Source organism: Amblyomma mixtum, chromosome 5, assembly GCF_055824585.1.
Source record: "Amblyomma mixtum isolate Tamu chromosome 5, ASM5582458v1, whole genome shotgun sequence".
In the NCBI taxonomy this organism is placed as follows: domain Eukaryota; kingdom Metazoa; phylum Arthropoda; class Arachnida; order Ixodida; family Ixodidae; genus Amblyomma; species Amblyomma mixtum.
In genome coordinates, this window is record NC_143016.1 from 52,573,138 (window position 1) to 52,591,196 (window position 18,059).

Sequence of the window (18,059 nt, forward strand, 5' to 3'; positions counted from 1 at the left end):
CAAATGTGTCGCTTCCGGACGTTAAACCTCACAGTTTACAATTTCGTGTTATTTGACATGCAGAAGCTTCCTGCAGGTAAGAGACGCGGTTGCCGAAAGCTGCAACTTATGCTCTCGTAATGTACCTTAATGAGAAAACCAGAGCCAGCGGCTGAGAGCTACCTTTCAAAAACATGTGGCTGTGACATTTAATTATTGGTCAACTAGCATGTGTCGTGACCTCCGGTGGATCGTTTATGCTTTTTGGTCTAGTTCCTGTGCATGTGCATTGGTCTGCGTAGGGTGCCAGTAATGAAATCTGCATATTCACCACGCAGGCAAGCTAAGCTTTGCCGCAGTAATAGTTATAATGTAGTGAATAGTGTGCTTTTCAGAAGAAAAGTGGAAAGATAGGTCGAAAATCATTTTTGTATTTATATAAAAAATTTACTGCAAAATATTGTGAAAAGAAATTGCATATTAGTCAAAGATAACGTTTACAACAAATATTCTGATATTGGTTTCAAAGTACTCTTGCAATAGCGCAACAGGGATGCAGTATGTACAGTCGGGGACAAAAGCCTCCGGACCACGTGTTCCTCTAAAGAAGCCGATAGCTCTGCCATTATTCGGCGGCTGGAGACCACAATTGTGGAGGTAAAAGTTCATTTTTTGTTCTTTCATGTCCACAAGTGCGGTCTCTAGCCGCTGTCTGATAGTAAAGCTCTAAGCTTCGTTTGAGGAACCCGTCAACCGGAGACTTTTGTCCCCTACTGTACAAATAGATAAATGACATGAAATATAAGATGAATGGAGTGGCGCAGAAAAAAAAAAAACCAGATGAAATCGGAATCTGATGCGCACCGACACCGTGCAAAGGCACCAACCTGAGGTCTTGCACAAGGAAACAGGGGCACGCAGTCGTGCATGGCACTCCTATGACACGGAAGGGTCTAAACATGTTTTGCGGGCTGTAAGTTGAGCAAACAGATATAGGAGTCTACGTCTGCCGACGTCCAACTAGATCTGCGCGCTTCTCGTAAGTTGCCATTCATCAAATGAGCCTCTTTAACTGTTTCGTGCGTAAACACACTCTCAAGGTGCAAGCAACACAGCAGAGCTACGTCTGTTCGCAAAACACCACGATAACACTCGCCAGGAACAGTGGATCCGTTTGTCATACATCCTCCGCCGAAGTGTTGACGCTCGATGTACTCTTTAATGTACTCCTCCTTTTCCTTGCAGGTCATAAACCGACGGGGACTCATGCTAGCGTGAAACTGCAGCGAGAGCGTCTGCCGGACCGTTACCTCGCACATCCATATGCGATGGTATCCATTTGCTGAAAGCGCAGCGTTCTGCTTTTGAAAAAATAAGCGGCCCACCACGTTTGCTTCTGGGCCTTGCTGTGTGGTGAGTCGTAAGCGTTCCAAATCTCTCAAAGCTAGGGTGAACTCTCGTACTCATCTGTGAGAAACTGTTGCCTGTCAGCAGAGTTAGTGATTGTCAGCAACCCGTTCACAGGCAAGCTCATATATTGGTTTGGTTTATTGGGGTTTAACGGCCCGAAGCAACCCATGTGGGACGCCTTATGTGGCTATGTGGGACCCATGGCTATGTGGGACGCCTTAGTGAAGGGCTCCGGAAATTTCAAGAACCTGGAGTTCTTTAACGTGCACTGACATTGCACAGCACACGTGTCTCTAGAATTTCGCTTTCATCAAAATTCAGCCTCCGCGGCCGCGATCGAACCCGCGTCTTTCGGGTCAGCAGCCGAGCGCCGTAACCAATGAGCCACCTCGGCTGGTTTCAAGCTCATTTACTCTTTATTTTGAGAAAGGTTGTGCATCCTGGATCCTTAACATGACGCCATTGGTCAGTGATGCCTCTTGCAAATGGCAAACATCTTATAGTTGTGAGTGCAGCTCGGGGATCGCTGAGGATTGCTGCCCGTAGCGTTGCGATTAAGAATGCTTGACAGACAACTACACTCCACAGAGCTTCGCAGTAGGAGACGCTCTGGTGTCCAGGTGGCAGGAAGATGTCTGGTGTACGGTAAGCGGCTGTGGTTATGCCTTGCATGCAGCTAACACAGCTTTTGGTATATGCTTGCAAGAAGTCGTAATGTGACGTGCTTGCGTTTGCAAGGATGCCTTCTAACCGGGAGGCCACGCAGTGTTAATATCGGAGAACACGGGCCTGGGAAGAATTAGTACCAGACGTGTCTGATCGCAAGGTCAAGCCGTTGCTGTTGATTGAAAGGCGGCTATGTTTTCGACAGAGGACTCGTGTTTTGGACGTTCGCGGGCGAGTACGTTCACCTGCTCGGAGACTGCGTGAAATTCCTTTCGCATGGAGGCAGCGAACAGAAGACTTACCTCAATGGTCAAAGTGACACATCAGTGTTTGATGACTCTGTCTTCCCCCTTCCCATCGACCGAGCTGCGAGAGAGCCCAGCACCACCCCCTTCCGTGGGTGGTGCCACCAGTGTCCCCTTCTGCCCACCTGATTGGACATCGTTCTCCGAACTTTATTCCCCAGTCATCTCGACTGTACATATGTAAAATAATCCTTATGTACAGTTTCCTCCATAACGGTGTTCAACATCGTCCTTCGGAGCCGGGACTTGCAGGGCTGAATGAGACAGTCAACATCAGGGCCCCTCCGTCTCCGACACTGGTTGGCAGCAGCTGGGATGGGCCGTGCGACATCGTGCTATCTCCACGGTTGAGCGTTTTGGCTTCAGCTATTGGATTCACCAGGCTTCAGATTTTGAGAGAATAATCTTGAACTTCTGTAAATCCAGGGTTTATCATTTCAGAAGGGTTAATCTCACGACATTTTTGAGTTAGCAGAGACAAAGCGGAGAAAGCGTTGTCATGGAACAAATTAAATTGTCGAAGTTGGACTTGCTTTTGTTATGCGAGCAACTGTCGGTAGAAGTGCCGAGGAAACTAACCAAAACTGAACAATGCAAAATCATTCCTAAGCACGTCAAGAATAATGATCACCTTGTAGATACGTGGAACTTGGTACCGGAAAAAGCACGTATGGGTAAGGAGGAAGCTGATCGGGAGTGGAAAAGAGAAACAGCGGCAAAAATGGCATTCCCTTCTTCCTTGCAGCCCTCACAGCGTGGTTGAGGTGTCCATCGAACGGTTGATGGTGACACTCACATTAAGAACTAGAGGTAAAAAATGGCATGGCTTGGTCGAGGCCCTAATCCACGTAGTGAAGTTCAGTTTGGCCCCTTGCGCTCAGAGCAGGCTACTGTAAGAAGAGCACCAGGGAAGGACCTGCCCTCTCCGAGCCGGATTGCGGACTGACGCGCCATGGCGCCTTAGTCACTAATGTGATCATGACAGCCTCACATGCTCTTCCTCTGCTCCAAACGGTGTCTCGCCCCTAGGAGATTGGTAATTGTACTCTGTACCACCGAGATTTTCCTCCACATTCTGGGACGTGCACCTGACCGTCCGAACGAACTTGACTCCCCAAGGTGCCTGCGTCGTCATATACATTACATCAAGTTTCCATGTTGCCTGAACCCCAACTGAGAGGCGTAGCACAGTATACATCGGGAAACAGAACAGATCTGAAGTGTTACGCAAATTTACTATTTGCGCGTAGTTCCTTTTTGTCGCAGCACCCTCAACCGACGTCTTTTGCTGTTCTTTTGTGCGAATTAAGGCGTCGATAGTCGCCGCTTGGGTGCAGCCGCTGATATTGTGGTTATACCCAGCGAATGCTGAGAAGCTTCCCCTACCGTACTCTAAAGCATTCAAACAAGTTGCCTTGTAATGTTCATAAAGAGAAGGCTCCTAGCGTTGATGGCACCATCTTGGCGATTAGTTATCGCCTATGTTTGGCCTCTCGGTAAAAGCCCATGAGAGCGCGTCTGTATTCGATTTCTGTAAAATAATAAAAAATCACGCCGCTATAATTGCTTGTTAACATGGGGGGCGGCTTGAAGCAAATGCGCGCTGCATATGTGCTGCCTTATGGCCATTCATGTCGCAAATAAGCACTAAGTGAGTGGCAGCCCACGAGCGGCCGCATAGGTCGTGAGCGACAGCTACACTGTGTGTATCACAGAAATAGTGCACTACGTAGAGATAGTGCGACAGTAGTTTTGGTGCTACTTGAACAGGTTAACTCTTAGCTAAATATGCTTTGTAGGCTTATCGGTACAATGTGTGGGGGTCAACACCATCTCTGCTTCAAGTCTACAGTGCAGATAGAAGCAATATTGCTGCGAATTTTCTACCAATATTGCACGTCGTTTTCTCGTGTACTTGAGATGAAGGGTTACAAGGGTTGATGGTTAGAGGCTTTCATGTATGTTTGGGGTTTGGTCAAGATACTTCCGTATCTATGGTCATCACAGAAGCACGGCAACCTCAAATCGAAGTGTCACGAAGTACTGGCAGATGCTGGCACATTTTTCGACTTGAGTAAGCACCCCTGCCGATCACCGTAAGGGCCAGAAGAGCGGCGCTCTTCCAGCCATCGACGAATAAAGTGTTGCGAATTCCAGCGTAGGCTTTCCTCACCGCCGCAAAGAAAGCATGGTGGAAAATTAAAGGGTGCATGTGCGCGAAACGTGCAGGCAATATCCAGGTGATCGGTATTCACGCAACGCGATTGTACGAGGAACACAGTCCTTTACACTTCAGCCTAGCTCCTCCTGGCAAAACATGCAGTTTGAAATATTGAATAAATATTTAGAGCCTTAAATCAAGCGAGTGTTTTGAACTGTAGCTTGTTAGACTTTTAGGTCGTTTTGCAGAACACACACATCTACGCTGTGTTTTGCGCACGATATAGCCTTAGTCTGCTATGTGCTCAAGACACAACAGCGACAACAACCACAATATCGAGCTGCTTTTCTTAGACTGATTGTATAATACAAAGAAGCCCTGAGCAGATCTGACGCACAGCTACTCCACGATGTCTCGCCTAGCTCAGAACAGCACGTCAGTAGCTTAGCTGTGCATTTTCGCGTCAGGTACAGAGAGAAAATTTAACTTCCACCACCGAATTCCTCGCACTGCCCATCTTTCAAGCAGTCGAAAATCTTGCGATTGTCATCAACAGAAGTCACCGGGTCCACTGCACGCCGACGTCAGCAGCCATTAAGACGATGTAGTTAAAACTGAGAAGGAGTTTGTGGCACCATTCCCCAGGACCTCAGGACCGAGTGAATGGGAAGCGAGTGCAGTAATGAGCACAATGCGTACGGGAAGGAACTGGCCTAGAGATCTTACGATTCAAAGCAGTGAATTAAGAACTGGCGCCATTGAAATCTCTGCAGGGAGCCCATGCTATCGTAGAGCCAAACTGTGCGTCATGGAATACAACACCACTTTCTCCACGTCGGCTGATCACGACGGATGAGATAGCCTTCTTTGGGCCTAACATGGGACGACCGGAGAAGTGCTGTTGTAGCAGCATCAGCATTATCTCACACGCCCGACCACGATGCTAATGATAATGTTAAAAAAAAAAGATATGTCAGGCACTGGCAACGGTGCTATCGGAATGCGCAGTGGCTTGCCTTGACGCCTTACCACCCATTTCGTATACTTACGCTGTTCTTGAAGGTTCGGTCCGATGCTATAGCCTTGCCAATGAAGGAAGAAGAGTTTTACGTACCTAATGTGAAACTCGTCTTTATTGACATGACTGTTCTCGAACAATGTATCGATGACTGAGCACTGCATGCTCCTGTTACTTCATGTTCGCAGTAATGATGACGCACTGGTGATGGCCCAGATGTATTCGCGCTTGTGCGTCGCCTCAGGAAGGTATGGGTGCTGATATGTCGGGAAAGCTAGTTTTCTCTTCGCCACACGAGGTGCAGCTGCACTCGATCGGGCTCTCGTAGTACTTCTGGAGGCTCTGGCCATTTGTGCAGCTCAGCGACACCTTGACCGGCCTTGCCTTCTTGATGGTGCAGCAGCTGCATTTGCTCGTGAAGTTGTTCGTCTCTGCACAAAAACAGCGCGGCAAGTCAAGAAAGACCATTCAGAACTGGCGAAGATACAGTTGAAGCCAGCTGGAATGCAGTTGTTTCTAATTGCAAGCCAGCTGGAATAAACGTGTTTCTAATTGTTTCCAAATGGCTTCCTGGTGGTTCCAATCGTGTTTGGCTAGTTCGAATGGGTCCTTTGGGAAGTGATCAGATCAGAGGACGCGCAAGCAAATGTGTGCAGGCTCTTCTTACCTGGATTGAAGATGGTCCTCGATGCGCAATTTCCCCTGCATTCCGCAAGGTCATGTATGGGCTCTGCGTTGTAGCACTGGCCGTGCAGACTATCGTACAAGGAGAAGTATTGTAGAGTCCGAGAAGGCTCCAGAATGTGAGGTGCGCAGGGACCTGAATGAGAAAGAAAGAGAGCGCCCACGAGCTCCAATTCAAATGTTTGTCAGTGGTGGATGCACGAGAAATGTAACCGAAGAATATAATCTTTTGTCAGACTCGCGGACACGTTCTTATATCTATTTGATCACATGCTGCTCGCAGTGCTCTGCACCATATCTCTTTCGTGGCTCAGTGGTTATCGTGCTTGGCTGCTGACCCGAAGGACACAGGTTTGATACCAGTCATGGTGGTCGCATCTCGATGGAGGCAAGATGCTAGAGACCCGTGTACTGTGCGATGTCAGTGCACGTTGAACACCATGTAGTCTAAATTATCAGGATGCCTCCACTACGGCATCCCTCATAGCCTATGTCGCTGTGGGACGTTTAACCCCATAAAACCAAACCATCTTACATTGGATAACTTGTTATTGTATCTGTTTCAAGAAAACAATGACTGCGTGAGAGTTCTCAGTGACAAGAAAACCATTTGACAACAAATTTTCACTTCCTGTGTTTGAAGTTATGACGTGCACTAAATTTTGGCCAAGCCATTAGTCGAAGTTTCGTCCACGAGTAAGGACACTTGATGTTCATAATTCAGGTTTTCCATGAAAATTCAGCAACGAAAACTTTTTACACGAACCTTAAGAAGCAGATGAACAACAAACTGCTACTAAATATGAAAGAGAATTTCTCGCCGCAATTCAGCTGTAAAAAACAAAAAACACTTCCCGAATCTGAGCGGACCAATAATGTATTCTATATGCTGCACAGAGCAAGCATGGACCACGGCATCAACCATAACTTTCCAAATGAAAACAGATTCACAACGTTTGCGTAATTCATCATTAAGTGTGGCCTTCGTTACATTTCATTAGGAACTGACACTACGGGACCTCAGATAGCGGGCTGGGAGAGGTGCCCAGAGGGTTATATATATTGATAATGAGTACTGCTGGGTGAGAAACTGCTGGCTTGACCAAACAGGGCTTGATACATAGCAAGCGCACTCAAAAATAGAGAAGGAGCTTTTACCTGGGATGCGTTGGCACTTTTGGCAACATCCCGTGTCGTCGCGTACAATATTGTTCTGGAAGCAAAGAGGTCGGCACGTGAGAAATTTATCGCGAAAAAATTCGCCTTTACACTACGGGCATTTTTATTGCGTCACCTTGGGGCAGTTGCTTGGCAGCTTTGGACACGGCTGAAGCGTGTAGTTGGTCTCCACCACACCGGCTTCATTGCGTATGCACTGAACTCGGAAGCAGGGTCTGAGGGCTGATACCCACGTCTCTCCAACCTGAACAATACGGAAACAAGAAGGCATGGCTGTTACGGTTTCCAGGCAGGCCACGTGATACACAAAAAGTAGAACAAAAACAAAACAAACTAGGGTTCAACTGCCAGGTAAAGATGATTCTGTCTCGGCACTCGCAAGAGAATCGGTGCTGGTGGTGTCGTAGGTATGTTTGTTTGCGACATCGACGATAAAACCTTTGTTCGGAGCTACGAGTTTCATTTGTTGCGGACTATCGCTATAGACACCGACTGTGAGCAAGCCCTTACAGTCACTGCAGGCAAACCCTCCTTTCGTCTGTCTGAAGCTGGAAGGAACTACAAGCGAGCACTGTGTTGGCAAGGATTTTCTCCGCTGTGAGTATATAATTTTAAATGATTTCGCTACTTCTGATTATGCGGTGCCTGTAAATATTGTTTTTCTCTTCTTACCTACGTAGAAAATTACTTGTTGTAACGTCACCATGCTTAAGGTTTGCAGCGTGCGATTCGTCACTGACCCTGCAATGACATCTTTAATGTAAAATACGATGCCGCATGATGGCTGCTGAAACGGTTGTAAGAAAAATTAGGGTGTCTCTGCGAACTCATAAGTCTAGAATTTATAACCACGCTGCATCTTTGGAAGTGAAAAAAAAGTTCTGCTCAATGCGCTCCAAAGTTTTGGGCCAGCACTCTGTACCGTTCGCTACAAATCGGTGGCCTCTCTTCGAGCACTCACCTGGTACAGTTTTCCGTTCTCCTCGCAGAACTCGCGCACACAGTGACCGCAGCAATCTCCAGAGCCTGGTGTAGGTTCCACAAATTTTTCACTCTGAAAAAAAAAAAAAGCAGCAATGACCCAATATTCCTTTGTTGACTCGCAATGCAGCCTGCGCATTTTATTTCAAAATGTTTTTGTGCTTATGGGTCCGCATGGTTCTATTTACATGGACATACAGGGTCTGTTCTGAAAGTAGTAGGACTGTGTTTTTTCCTGGGCGAACGGGCGGACGAGAGGCGGTCTGCGCGTGCAGGATCGTTGAAGGGGGATATTGGGAATGCTGGGCAAAATCGGCAGTCGGCTCTCGGCCTTTGAAGAGAGCAGGTCGCTTCTACTGTGGACACCTGTCGAAAAGTCTCGTTACGCAGAATCATGGAGCGTTTACTGGATCAGCGATACGCAATAAAATTCTTTGTAAATCTTGGTAAAACGGGCAAAGAGACTCACGACATGATTTAGAAGGCCTACGGTGATGCTGCCATGGGTAGATCAGGTGTTTTTTAAGTGGTGCAAGCTGCTCCGAGAAGGTAAGAAAAGAGTGGAAGACGACGACCGCTCCGGACGCCCTTCGACCAGCAAGACCAACGAAAATGTGTAGCGAGTGAAACATTTACTGAAGAGTGATTGTAGGAATAGTATCAGAATGATTGCTGATGACTTGAGCATTCCTCAGATCCAAGTTTTTGAGATCGTGACATAAAACTTAGCCATGAGAAAAGTGTGCGCGAAGTTGGTGCCAGGAGCGTTGTCAGAGGAGCAAAAGGCCAACCGGAAAGCGATCTGCCAGGAATTTCTTCATCATGTGAATGAGGACCCAATTTTTTGCCCTGCACAAGGCGGCAACGCTTCCTGAGCTCCCCTACAGCCCCGACTTGGCATGGCCAGAATTTTTTCTATTCCCGAGAATGAAATCGACGCTCAAGGGGAAACATCACGGATCAGTGGCAGTGTCATCCGGCTTAGTTTGTAGAATGTGGTGATTTGATATGTAGAGAGGACCGATGGGGCCTCTTGTGCAGGGTTGGGTGCCTGATCATCCGGGGTCCGGGAGGAGAGGGCCAGCGCATGAACGCGCTCATTACCGGGGATCGAAGCATGCCCAGGGACCCACGATAGAGTAACCGTTCGGTCGAGAGAGGTGGCCGTGGCAAGAATACGATATGTTGCCGGCGTCGCCACGCCCTTAACGTAGTGGCGGTACGCGGCATGGTAGTCTGTGCAAATTTCGGTTACATTTTTCTCAATGGTGGAGTAGGCCAGAACAAGTGCGATGGCGGCTCCTTCCGCCTCTGCAGGCGAATTAGTTCGGATAGTGGCGGCGTCCCCCACTGTGCCCTCTTCATAGGCTGCGACTGCCGTGAAATATCCTGGTTTAGAAATTTCTGCCGCGTCGACATAAAGGATATCGGAGCGGTTGCTGTATGTTTTGGTGTAATAGCTCGCTCGTGCCTGCCGCCTACCCTGCTACCCTGATGGAGACTGAAGGCCCTCCTCCAGCGGCACATGGCGACAATTACAGACAGGTTGCTTTATTTCCCCCCACCGTCTCTCATGCTTTCACCCCACCTTTCCTCCTGATTGTAACACCTGTGGCGAGCCCAGATCCACACTTTTCCACTACCTTTGGGAATGTCCTTCCCCAAAGGCAGCACCCCCATCCCCAATCCCACTCATTCTTCCTGGGAGGCTGCTTTACGCACCGCTCAGCCCGCTGGCTAGAAATGGCTGGTGGATCGGGCTTTACGTGAAGCACAAGCCCGTGGAATCCTGGACCAGTAGGGGACCACCCTGGAAGATTTTTTTGTGTGTGCGTGTGTAATAAAGTTGTTTCCATTCGTCCATCCACGGATCAGTAGAGGCGGTTCAACAGGCCGTGACGAGGGAGCTAAACAGCTTTCCGGTCTGGGCGTTCCTGAAGGCGTACGAAAACTGGGAAACTCTTTGGCAGAAGCGTGCAGGTGCGGAAGGGTGCTACTTTGAAAATTTCTAATCGTTTGTACTACTCTCATGAATAAATTTTATTAAAAAAATGAGTCCTACTACTTTCAGGACAGACCCCGTATGCATCGCCTATTGAGGCGCCACTGAAAGCCACCTAGCGGACGCTTTCGAAAGTGCGCTCGGGAGAACAGTTGCCGCTCTCCGGGCTTTTTCAACAGTCGCAATGAGGATGGCCGGCGTCGGCGGTGGTGAGCTTTTGTTTATTTTTTTTTCGTCTACCACTGAATATTTCTGCGATGGCAGCAGAAAAAAGCTTCGCCTTTGTATAACATGAGCACTTGCGTGATGTTGCAGTGGTAACGGTGAACCCAATGTAAATACGCACCAGGAGCTTCCTGCAGACGACTGAAAGAAAGTCCAGATACGGAGTGAATCATGGGTCCACTGGGTTCGCTTTCTTTTTTTTACTAGTCACTTATTTTGAGAGTCGAATTTGCTTTTCTTGTTGTTTTCTGCTTTTAACCCCGCCCCTGCACGTATCTTGTTTGTACCCGAAACGAATCATTGCACAGGGATCACCTGCTAAAAACCGCTTCAGTAGTGGAATTCTGTTTACCTTCCTTTGAACGCGTCGATCTGCCAAAAAATCCACCACTGTAGTAATCGCTTCCGTATACGGCTGAATGAACCTGTGAACACGGCATTTTACAGAGTCTGTACAGTCGTCACGCAATCAAATGCGGTGATGCGAGTGCGTGGCTTTCGGCAAATTGTGCGCTTGAGATTGAATGCTTGCGGGACACGGTTGAATCTATACAGTCGAAACATTCAGCTAATATCAGACAGCACCAAATACATGCATCGTGGGCTCGAAGGATCGCGTTTCATTCGTTAACTTCTGTTCCCTGGGCTCGCAAGGCACACCTTATTCTGCTGTCGAAACGCACGAAAAGTGCCTTGATTTGCACCAAGTAAGATCTGCAGCGTTGTTGCAATTGATTACTCAGCACAACATTGACGGCTGTGAGCAGTAGTGTCTATTGCTTAACTGACGTACCGCCTTTGCCAAAAGTAACCGAGCAAAAGATTTTTGCTTCTGAGCCATATAACGGAGCCTTTACTCCACAAGGACAAGGCTTCACCTTACTTAACACAGATTCAGAGCTTAAGGTCTTCCATAATTGCTTCGCTACGCGGCTAAGAAACAAACCACAGTTGCCCGGTTACTTTTGGTAAAGACTGTACAGGCCAGCGGCAGCGAACACCTGACGGTTTACAATGACAAGACGATTACTTCGAACAGATTTAGGTTTCGTAAAAAGAAAAGATAGAAATAAAAAACTACGAAATAAAGCGAAATGTGATCAAACAGCGAAAATGTGATCAGAGCTGTCTGCTGTGCCCACTGTAAAAAGGAGTAGCCCTGTAAAAAGAAAGTCTGAAAAGAAAGGTCATACAGGAACGCACCGGGTGGCAGGTCTTGTTGCATATCTGCGTGAGCACAACCTTGACAGCCTCGCCCGTGGTTGGTGACTCCTCGCAGCGGTACGAGCGGCACTTGACGTCCTCTGGCTGCCGCCACTCGGAGCCAATGTAGTACGTCTGGCCGTTGCCCTTGCAAGCCGTGCGCCGCTGTTTCGGGCAGCACTCGCCGGAGCTTTGCGGCGACACCGCATACTCGTAGTCCTGTGGGAATCGTGAAGACACGACACGTAAGTGCGCTTGCCATGGGCGAATCAGCGGCATCTTCGACCCGGCCGGTCAATAAGCTCTATCACGTTAAATTAACATCCCGTAAAAGCGAATTGGCTTTTGCCGGCTACGAAGTAACTGATGCAGTTCAGTTGAAGGAGGAACGTGCCGCAAAGTTTTAAATCTCTAACTTAGTTCCAGGTTTTTTAGGCAGTGTAATCTAGACTTTGAAATGATTTGTAAGGAAAAAAAGAAGTTGGGGTGTATGTAACAGAAAATTTTCATCGCTTTTTCGGTGTATAAGCGAAGATGTTATTAGGAAGAATATGACAGACTCGTATAATCAATGGCAGTAGTACCACGAATGACGACAATCAATCGCCGCCCTGTCTGCTATGTAAGGGAGGGAGATCCACACAAGAAGCAAGGAAGGTTCGCTAACCTCACTGTCCTTCTGCTGGCCAGGGCACACCTCGACTCTGCAGCTGTACTGGTACTGGTTGAAGTTCTTGCTGCATGTGCAGTTGGTGCAAAGTCCATCTGTCCAACTAGAGTCCACCTGAGCATATGCAATGAAATAAAGAATGCAACTCATCAACCACAGGCAGTGCATCTAGTTGCAGAATTGGGGAAGTTCGCATAGACACATAATTTTGCAGTGATTGCAGGAACAGGGTCCCTGATAACACTGTCTAACCTTGAAATCATCAGCTGTACCAGTTGTGATCATGCTCATTAATCCGTTCACTTTAAATACGCGTGAGATGTCATCTTTAATAAGTATGGAGGTTAGATATGTTTACAAGATCAAAACTGGTATTTACGTTTATGTTAAAAAAGCACTATGCACATATATATCTTCAGTCTATCTCATTAAAAAAGCTTTCCATGCGACAATACACAACACGCATTCTGATGAGCATGGCAGCAGACTAATTGGCTGGCTAGTACTCACCGGATACACCTTCTGGTAGTGTTCGCTGGGGTGCAGTTTAACTTGCATGTCGTTCACTACCTTGTACCGATGAATGTAAGCGCACTTATTCTTGGGCGCTGCAAGAACGCAATGGTGGGATGAACATTATAAGCCTAATTATAACTTCTGTACAAAACGTTGCAGTCAAGTGCCTATTGCATCCATTCGCTTAAATAGCGCAGTGCACTCTCCACATCTGTGGCTTTTGAACTGCGCAAGTAAATGCACAGTAGTCTCGTGATATTTAGACTTCAAGAACGAGCTGAACACTCTGCGATATGAGAACTTTCAAGAGCCAGAGAGCTCTCAAAACAAGTTGCAAAAAAAGAAAGAAAAGACCATTTGCAGCTGAAGAGGGACTGCATTGAAGCATCCTTGTTCTAATGAACTGACATAACGAGAGAATTTGTCAAGCACTGATTGGTCGGTCGACATTTGACGTCCACCCAAAATGTCTCGCTCCAATTCCACGCTGATCAGTAGCCGCATTTTAGACTAAAACAGCAGATTTCAGGACAGAAGGAAAACAAACAAATCCAGATGAATCTAAAATTATGCATATAAACAAAGAAAACTCTGTTTTGATACTGGTTCAACTCAGGACTGCTGTGGTTGCATCCTCTTCAGATTATCAGAGCACTATCTTTTCCACACTTCCTTGGTAGCCAGTTTTGGGAAGAGCAAGTGTTATAAAGAGCCATCTGCAACGCACCACACTTGTACAGGGTGCAGCATTCTCTTGGCTCCTGCTCGAGCTCGGAATCTGCCGGGCACGTGGGTATCTCGGGGCACTTGTTTACGTTGCAGCGCACGGACACCCTGTGGCAGCAGCCCTTCTGGTCAACGAACGCTTCAAGGCCCGGGTCGAGGTTCGCAGGCCACTCTAGCGGCGGACACATCCTGGGGTCGCACTCTGCGTAGTGAGGAAGTGATTATATGTCAGTCAGTCACACATGCTTCGTACGTGCATATCAATACCGAAAAACTACAGCCCGTAACTCATTTTAATCTTATACATCGGGGATGTCGTTTTGAAAATCCGGGCCCCAGCACAAGCATATTAGTGCTCTGTGGAATTCCAAGGAACTTTGTCCGTTAGCATTTTCAGTTTCCTGTCTCTCACTGACAGATGGTCTGTGCTATTTTGTAATGTGTAATGCGTTCACGTACAGTCTGCGTCACCCTTGTGTAGAGCGCTCGAGCAGGCTACACCCCGCAGCCAGAAGTGAAATTAGAAAGCAGTCCATGGTTTGTGGGAAAATTGCTTTAGGCCACCTCGCTTGCAGGTTCATGGTGTTCTAGTTACATGCAAGCGTAGCCTTTAATAGATGAACGTAATGATGAGATGTCGACTTTTATATAGGGGAGGGCACCGGGCGAGCGCTGTAAACAAGCGTGTCTCACTGTTCTCTGTTCGCGTTCATGTTATGCATCCATGTATGCACGAAGTCTATCTACTCAAGGCCATCTGAACTCCGTTCAGCCTGTGAACACTACCGAGCTATAATAAAGCTGGAGACACGGTTCACAAAAACCGTGGAGACGACATAACAGTCGGCCAGGATCATTTCGGCACCTTGGATGTATGTGGCCTATAGTTGCAATATCAGTTTCCTGCCATGAAATGCTTCCGATGCTGTAATATGTACGCTATTTCCTGCAGAACATTGTGCTTCTTAGTACTTTCCGCACAAAAGTGGTTTTCTGGCTGGTCTGTTCTACGCCCTTGGCGCGAGTCCCATCGAAGCGATGTCGCCAGTATTGCGAGCTCTCTGTGCCTATTTGCAACAGTCCGAAGAGCAGGCACTTTGACATCTGCATGAACCTCATGGATAGATCTGCAGGCAGGATTAGTCTGTATAAGACAAGCCACTCTTCATGTGGGCCTTTAATGCTACTGTATTCAAACGTTCCCATTGTTACGAGCAATTGTGCTGGGCTGCAGCGCTAGGCATTGCGCGACGAAGGAGTGAACCTTTCCTATCAAAAGCCCCCTTCACTAAAGCAAATAGGCTATGAAAAGTGATGCAAAAGGATATCACTGTTCAAGGGCAATCGGAGTATAAGAACGCGATAATAACGATGTCACATTAACTTGATATACTGACGAGGTCACAGCAGCATTACATCTTCTTTCTTGGGTGGATGGAAAGTATTTTGCATCGGCTTTTTAACATCAGACCGGAAATTTAAATTTCTTCAAAATCCTCAGCTTTTCTGTATTTAAATACTGTAGCATCCTTATTAGATAGCGGATGCGGAAGCATCGGTCAAATTTGTCGGATGTAATAAAAAATGTACATCTTGTGGCTGATTCCCGAGTATTAAAGCTCACTCTATTTTGGCCACAACTCTAAATTTCCTATTTAAACAAGAACAAGTGTTTTCAAAGAATCGTTTGGCAATCCGAGCTTGAAATAAGTAAAATAACTTAGGTGTTTTGAAACTTTTTTTGACATCAATGTATAGATGAGTAACGGAAACATATCAAAACTTTTCATTCTATACTTGCTATTAAAGTGGACAAAATGGAGATTATGGTTTAAACTGCATGGAAAACGTATGCTGGCTAATAGAGTTTGCAAAACCCTTAATCATAATATAAATACAAAGCGCTGACTAATACTTTAGGTCTAATTTTTGTTCCAATGCTCTTTCAATGTTCCAGTGCTCTTAAGAGCGCTACGGAGAGAAAAATTTCATTCTGTCTCTTACTGGGGTGTTCCGGAATTGAAAAAAAAAAATGACTGTCAAATTTGGGAAGTTAGAAATTTTTGATAACGTAAAAAACGGGTTAACAAATCGAAATGTACAATTCACCTTTTACCATATGTCACAAATTTCATCTAAATGTGCTAACTGCTTTGTTCTTGTTTAAATAGGAAATTTAGAGTTGTGCCCAAAATAAAGTGAGCTTTAATACTCGGGAGTCTAATCGCTGCCTAGATCTTGAGCTGTGGCTTCATATCTTAAACGTTTTAATGTAGTTACGACGTTTATTTGCTGATTCTCTTTTATTTGCAAGCGGGGGTAAATTTTAAAATGTCAAGTTCGTGGAATGAAAAAGCTAAGCTTTGCCACAGAAATATTTAACCTGCAGTGAAGTGCGCTTTCAAAGAGGAAGACCAAACAAAAAAAATATGCCAGGTGTTTCAGAGAAGACATAGGTAATTTTCAAAAATAAGCTTTTTGAGGTAAAAATATGGCTTTTGCGGCATAGTGCTAGCAGTGTTGGCGGACACCAAAAAACCGCTGAATCGTTTAAAGTAGAAAGCTGGCTACCTATTTTCTGATAATTAACTTTTTAAGCTGTGCAGTTAGGCGTCTGGTTGCAATTAGAGATTTGTAGCCGGTCGTTAGTAATACCCACATCAGTTTTATATTTCAAAACGCGATTATCCTCGGTGCTGTTTGCCAACAAATTTTGGCCACATCGCGCCAAAATACATACACTTTCAAAAAGCAGGCAGGCAAAGCCGCCTCTCCGGCGCACGTAACTAGTCGAAAAAACCTGATTTTGTCGAACCGCAGCGCCAAGGGTAATCGCGTTTCACAAATTCTCAGGCATGACATGGCTGTTCTTAACGATCGTCTACAAATCCCTAGTTGTAACCAGTTACCTAACTGTCATAGTTAAAAAGTTAAATGTTAAATTATAGTTAGCCATCTTACTACTTAAGCCGATTCGCCATTTTTCCAGCCAAGACTCGTAATACTAGGCCGTAAAACCCGTATCTTTTACTACCCAGAAAGGTCTATTTCTGAAAATTACTTAGTTATCATCGAAGCACCTGGTGTGTATGTATATATACATACATGCACAAACTATACATAAAGTAAGTATATATATATATATATATATATATATATATATATATCTATATATATATATATATATATATATATATATATATATATATATATATATATCGGCACAATTCCAGTTCATGAGAAAGTCTGGTTGCTAAATATAGTGCCTCGCGTTATGAATATTTTAGAAAAGAAAAGTTCACACAATGCAGGAGATTTTTGTGTTTTTTTTTGTTTTCAGCAAAAAGCAGAGGGACTTAATTTCAGCAGCCCTCCTTCGCAATAATGTCATCAAAAGACACAGCTGCTCTGGAGTGATTACGTTATCTCGCTTAATATGAAACTTCCTGAAGGGGGCGTCAAAAATTACATTTACGGTTTTTGCGTAATCGCGGAATTTAGCAACAGCAACGACTCGTCGAATGGCACTGTTATCCGTCCTTCACTCTTGCCGCTTCCACTCACACCCCGCGGCGCGTAGTTCAGGATTCGCATAAGATAACCGCTGCCGTTCTGGGGTGAAAGCGCGACTGGCGGCTGACAACAACCCACACTACGCCGCACCATATGTACTCGGCCATGAAGTCACTTTATGGGATGTGCAACACTAGCGCTCCTAACGGCGCTGGCTCTCTTTTGGCTGTCCGACTGCAGCGCCCTCATAGCGGTAGCTTCGCATATTTGATTTGTTACGACCGTGCTTCGGCACAACTCGCAGGATGTGACGCCTAACCACGCACTTACGCGGAACGTAACGCTAACAGCTATCGCTGTAGCATAACGTGCAGTATAACGAATTGGTCTATTAATAATAAAGTAACGCACGACACGATGCATTTACTAACAACGAAAAAAAATGAAGCAAATGAACATATTCTATCCTGCTAATCGGAAGCGGCAACAAGCGCTAAGATAAAAGACTTATGACTCGTGCTCAAGACCAAAACGTAAAGTTGAAGACTCACCGCAGACATGTGTTGGGCATCCTTCGCTGTCCGTCTTAATCCTGGTTATGGAGCCTGGGGGACAGTAGACAGGCTCGGGCGCCTTACATGAAGATACCAAGTTGGCGTCTGACAGAACAAAAAAAAAGGAGGGCTTGTCAAAGTGCTCGCGTGCAAAGTTTTTCAAATACGTCTGCATACGACGCGAAGTTTAAATTGGAAGACAAAGCGAACTCAACCTTGTATAATTCTGCAAATCAGAACTGGGCAGCCATACATGCACTGTGAAAT

The 18,059-nt window shown here is 46.2% G+C and overlaps 1 protein-coding gene across 2 annotated transcripts in view; it reads right to left on the reverse strand.

Annotated features, from left to right (window-relative positions):
• Positions 1-5,636: 5,636 nt before the first annotated feature.
• The window catches only part of LOC149342164 (hemocytin-like), an 87,540-nt gene continuing 75,117 nt past the window's right edge, over positions 5,637-18,059 (reverse strand). For both annotated transcript variants that reach the window (XM_089544424.1, XM_089544423.1), the window contains 10 exons: positions 17,790-17,897; positions 13,727-13,927; positions 12,994-13,091; positions 12,481-12,597; positions 11,814-12,032; positions 8,364-8,456; positions 7,518-7,646; positions 7,382-7,436; positions 6,207-6,359; positions 5,637-5,970 (listed from right to left, as the gene is read on the reverse strand). In XM_089544424.1, the coding sequence (XP_089400550.1) occupies positions 5,780-5,970; positions 6,207-6,359; positions 7,382-7,436; positions 7,518-7,646; positions 8,364-8,456; positions 11,814-12,032; positions 12,481-12,597; positions 12,994-13,091; positions 13,727-13,927; positions 17,790-17,897 (1,364 nt within the window). In that variant the 3' untranslated portion in view covers positions 5,637-5,779. The remainder of the gene's footprint in view (positions 5,971-6,206; positions 6,360-7,381; positions 7,437-7,517; positions 7,647-8,363; positions 8,457-11,813; positions 12,033-12,480; positions 12,598-12,993; positions 13,092-13,726; positions 13,928-17,789; positions 17,898-18,059) is intronic.